At 43.2% G+C, this 5,000-nt stretch overlaps 1 protein-coding gene across 1 annotated transcript in view; it reads right to left on the bottom strand.

Moving 5' to 3' along the window:
- Nucleotides 1-5,000, bottom strand: part of LOC138960989 (uncharacterized) — a 9,984-nt gene that overhangs the window by 1,645 nt on the left and 3,339 nt on the right. Inside the window, exons 3-6 of the mRNA XM_070332607.1 lie at nucleotides 4,797-5,000; nucleotides 1,069-1,134; nucleotides 475-574; nucleotides 1-115 (exon numbers count right to left, since the gene is read on the bottom strand). The exon at nucleotides 1-115 is cut by the window's left edge and continues 1,645 nt beyond it; the exon at nucleotides 4,797-5,000 is cut by the window's right edge and continues 168 nt beyond it. Of these exons, the coding sequence (XP_070188708.1) occupies nucleotides 1-115; nucleotides 475-574; nucleotides 1,069-1,134; nucleotides 4,797-5,000 (485 nt within the window). The remainder of the gene's footprint in view (nucleotides 116-474; nucleotides 575-1,068; nucleotides 1,135-4,796) is intronic.

The raw sequence follows: 5,000 nt of genomic DNA, 5'->3' as shown, positions 1-5,000 counted from the left end.
ATTGTTTGAAGCTGAATCCAATCTGCAGATATCGTGAGCGTTAGTTGTGTCCTGCGATGAAGTGGCGGCTTGAGGATCGAGGGAATTTGACGAATCTAGAGCACGTGGGCGTTTCCTGCATACAAATGTTAATTGTTATTGGTAATGCCAAGCAAGGACTATAACTCGGTTTTTCCATACTTCATTTATTATTTGGCAATGGGTTCGAAGGCAGATTAAACAAACATTAAACAACAACATCAAAATCAACACCAAGAAGAACGCTCCTACCACCACCACAACCATGTAGCATCCCCATCAACAACAATAAAAAATAAAAATAAACAATATCAACAACAACAATGTTGAAAAGTGGCATAACTATTGGGAAAGTAATATTGCAAAATCGATATCCTAAATTATTGTATAATTATCAGGAGTGCTTGAGGGAGACCGGCGTATTAAGTAGCTTCCACTTCAAGTAATACAACTTACCGCTTTCTGACAAAGCAGATGACAAGGATGATTGCGACAACGACCGCCATTAACCCCGCACCGGCGCCCGCCATACAAGGAACGGGACACACATCCATAACTGCAATGGAAAATCATTGTTTATTGAAATAGTGAAGGAGCAGAGCAACTAATAACAGAAAATGACTGTGCTTTTCACAACTGCAAACAAACAAGAACACGAATAACAAACAAAGAACAATGAATAAGCAATTTAAAGAAATGTATTGAACAAACGTTAAAAAGAATATCGAGAAATATGGTTAAACTAGGATGTTTAAAGGATGTTCACGAAGTCATCAAAGTATCCGCTATGGTTGCTTCCCTTTTATCTTTAAGAGAGCTTAACTACATGCCGTTCTTTGCAAAAAAAAGTGCTACTGAATTTAATCCTGATGAACTGAATCAGTGATATTTTCCTGCTCAATGTTATGAATACTACACGTTGTTGATGATGTTGTGTTCGTCTTTTTAAAACACTTTGAAACATGTGACATGTGAAACTTATGTCGCTCCAGCTTTCTTTAGATTTTATGATTAGTCGTATTGCTAAGAGCAAGAACTAATTAATCTTACTTGATTTTCCTCCTGCAGTCGGGATGGAGATCATGGTTGTCTTGCAGGACACATTTACCTCGCTCCCTGGAGAAGCAAGAGAGCAACTTAGTTACCCAGAGCGTCACAAAATATACTCGTACAGTGGAAACTTCCCTTCAAGTAGCTGCGACGAATAAAATTCAAACGCGAAACGACGCGTTCCCGGTTCAAAAACCAACAAACACCGAAAACTCCAAACTGTTTCCTTACCTTGCAAGTTGACACAATGATAAACAATCAAAATAGTCAATACACTTCAACTAACCTACAACTAAAACTTGTACAGAGAAAGGTTAGAGAAAAATGAAAGCAAAGCAAAAGAGACAGTGCACCAACACGTCTTCACAGGACGAAAACCATTCGTTCAGTGACGTATTCCGCGTTCTATCTCACGTGACCCATTCCTCTCGGAATTGTGGGAGATAAAATCTGGTCATATAATGGAGGAGTCAAGATGGAAATGAATTTTCAGACGTTATTAAAAAAAAATCAGGAAAACGAGGATCTAAAAAGGGGAAAGGTACTAAAAAGGTGTAATTTTAATAAAGGGAGGGGATGTTTGGGAGGGGGGGGGGAGGGAGGGGGCGGCCCTGTGTCTCGAACAATATTTTGATTTTTGTCAGGCTTTATGTAACCACCAATCACCACGAGGTCTTCCAATTTCAACCCCACATCAAATCCTTATCTTGTTAAACAATCACAAACAATAATGACGTAATTTTAACTTCACAGTCCAGATGGTGTGAGTAATACACTAACCATATTATAGAGTTGGTAAAGAAGGTTTCGGTGTTTATCCCCGCAAAGGACGACGTTGTTCGTGAACGACCCACACTCTACGAAGAGGTGATTAGGAGTGCATTTATTACCAGCTATTGTGTTTTCAGCGTAGCAATAGGGCCCGATATTTAGACGAGACAAGTATAATGCCGACGAGTCGAAGACGAGTCGCATTATACTTGTTCGAGTCTAAATATCGGACACTATTGCTACGATGAAAACACAATAGCGTTTATCAATCAATCAATATGAAGCTTATATAGCGCGTATTCCGTGGGTACAGTTCTAAGCGCTTGTCGAAGAGTTGTCAACACAGGACTAACAGAGAAACTAACATCTTCAGACGGACACGAACCCTATCACACACTAGCAAACCCTGGTAAACAAACAACTGTTTAACAACAATGTACACATCAATAGCTAGGTCCAAACAAAATAATATTAAGCACAAAGAAAACACCTCTCACAGAGCACAGCACAAGAATGTCTTTTGGGGCACAACACATCACGTCGAGCATGAAAGTCGCAGCCAGCTACGGGAAGAACTGAGTCTTCAACCTACTCTTGAACGCGTCAAGAGAGGGGCTCTGGCGAAGCTCAAGCGGCAGGGAGTTCCAGACGGAGGGGCCCGCGGAGGGAAATGCACGCTGACCAGCAGATGCGAGTTTCGAGCGAGGGATGTGGAGGCGGAGAGGGTCAGCAGCAGAACGAAGGGGACGGTCGGAGGGCTGGGTGTACAGGTCCAGGGAGGATTGAAGGTACTCGGGAGCAGAGTCGTTGAGACACTTGGAGACCAGAGTGGACAGTTTGTAGGAGATTCGGGTGTTGACAGGGAGCCAGTGCAAGGAGCGAAGTAGGGGGGTGATGTGGTCTCGCTTCGTCTTCCTCAACGTCAGCCTGGCAGCGGCGTTCTGGACTCGTTGTAGGCCATGAATGGATGAGGCGGGGAGGCCAGCCAGAAGGGAGTTGCAGTAGTCCAGACGACTGAAGATGAGGGAGACAACCAGCTTGACACAGGCGTCGTGGGTGAGGTAGCGACGGATGGAGGCGATGCGTCGTAGGTGGAAAAAGCAGGTCTTGATGATGAAGGAGATGTGTGTCTGCATGGAGAGAGTGGAGTCGAGAAAGACGCCAAGGCTCTTGACAGCAGGGAAGAATGGAACAGTCGCGTCATCCAGCTGGAGGTCGGTCACAGTGAGGGAAGCAATCTTCTGTCGTGTTCCAACGAGAAGGGCCTCCGTCTTCTCACTGTTCAGCTTCAGCTTGTTCTCAGTCATCCAGTTCTTGATGTCAGTGAAACAACTGGAGATGGACCCAAGGAGATCGTCAACGTCCTCCGGCTTGGCGCTGTTCTGGAGCTGCGTGTTTATATAGGTATTCTGACATTTAATGCTGTGTTAAAATCATGTTTTTGTCAGCAACAAGTACCAGTCGTTGATTGCAGACGACGGTTCCATTTCCGCATGAAGCCACGGAAATCGAACATTGAAAAACCCTCGGACATGTATTACGGAGAAAACTCGAGATAACCGGATGTTTGGCATTACGTCAATATGCTAGGAATCATATACGTCATGACGTATCATGCTTGCCTACGTATATTGTATGTTCGAAAGTCTGACTTCTGTTAGGAATTCGCGTGGTGAAGACTGCGGTAAATCTGTAGATGATAAGAGAACAAGGATTGTCTCAGAAGAAACGACTAAATGTTTCAGACCGGTAACTTCATTTCAACATTGCACTGTACAATGAACGTTCTATGTGACAGGAGTTTGCTGGTTGTGTGTTAAACATTGGAGATATCGTCTGCTAGAATCAGAGATAGGTCGCTTCAGATTGCAGCTTCTGGAAATGTGCAAGGTTTGTTGCCTGTTAAAGAACTGGATTTTACACGTAATGTATGTCATGTACAGTAAGCAACAACAAAAACACACACACAGCAAATGGCATCGTCTGTCGACTAGTCACAGAAACAAACCTGGCGAGGTATGCGTGTACTTTATACACGTGGAAGAAACCGGAACCATGCGTCTTTGTTTACGACAATATGCTTTTGGATATTGAGAAAAATGGCCGACTTCCGCAGCATTATGTTTTGATGATCGGAAGAGACCATCCAATCACAGCCCCCGAATTCCCCCACGTGTTCATCAGAATAGCTATATATTATGGTATAAGGCTCGTGGAACATGGCAGTGGGGAGGGTATCACTGCAACAGTTGGTCGATCTGCATCCGTATGTACCTGTGTATGTATGTTCGTTTTTGATTATCTGCTGGAGAAAGTTAATATCATATATTGCCGCCATTTGCATTTCATATTTTCCAAAATGTCTACTTCCCCTAGAGGATAATTAAAAGCAAACATAAGTACACGGGTCCATAAGGTTGCAGACCAACTGTTGCGCTGATACCTCATCACTGCCTGGTTCCAATTAGTCACAGATTGTTCCTTAATCGGGAACAAACACACCACCGAATTACTTTCTAATCATTAGTTACTATTACGTGTTTGATTCAGTTGTACAGAGTTAGACTACGTCAAAGGAAAGTGTAGAGTCTTAGCAACACACCAATATACCAAGAGTACTGGTCAAGAAACAAAGACGCACGAAGCAATTGAAGCTGTCCCTGTCGCACGTAACAGCTTAGTTTCCCTTCATCTTAAGATAGGGAGGACAGTTGAATAGTCCACACATAAAAGCATTGCTCAGAATGTGTTTAGATGTAAAGTGTAAGCCTTTTCCTTCCCATTAAAGCCAATGTGTACCACTGTGATGTTCCTTCAGAGTAACTTCAACACCGACAAATAATTATATGTAATTATAGTGTTTAAAAGTGCGTTTTCTGGTATTTGCCGTGGGATAATGTCACCGGCTTTTGCAAATAAACGTGTTGTATGTTATTACAAATCTCCCAGGCACTCACCAAAGTGAATCCATACGAGTCCGAGACGCTCGTCCGCTGCAGGTAATGGGAATTCCAACTGAAAGTAGGAGGATTCCTCGTTGACTTTTATCTTGATGGAACGTGGAAACTTGGACGCGTTTAGCATGACATCGCCTTTGACAGATTTCAGCAAGACTTGGGAAGGTCTTTCGATAGTTCGTTGGTGATTTAGTGGACTGCGTG

This window comes from Littorina saxatilis, linkage group LG3 (assembly GCF_037325665.1).
Source record: "Littorina saxatilis isolate snail1 linkage group LG3, US_GU_Lsax_2.0, whole genome shotgun sequence".
Lineage (NCBI taxonomy): Eukaryota > Metazoa > Mollusca > Gastropoda > Littorinimorpha > Littorinidae > Littorina > Littorina saxatilis.
Note: the sequence above shows the minus strand (reverse complement) of the source record. Positions and strands in the feature narration are given on the sequence as shown.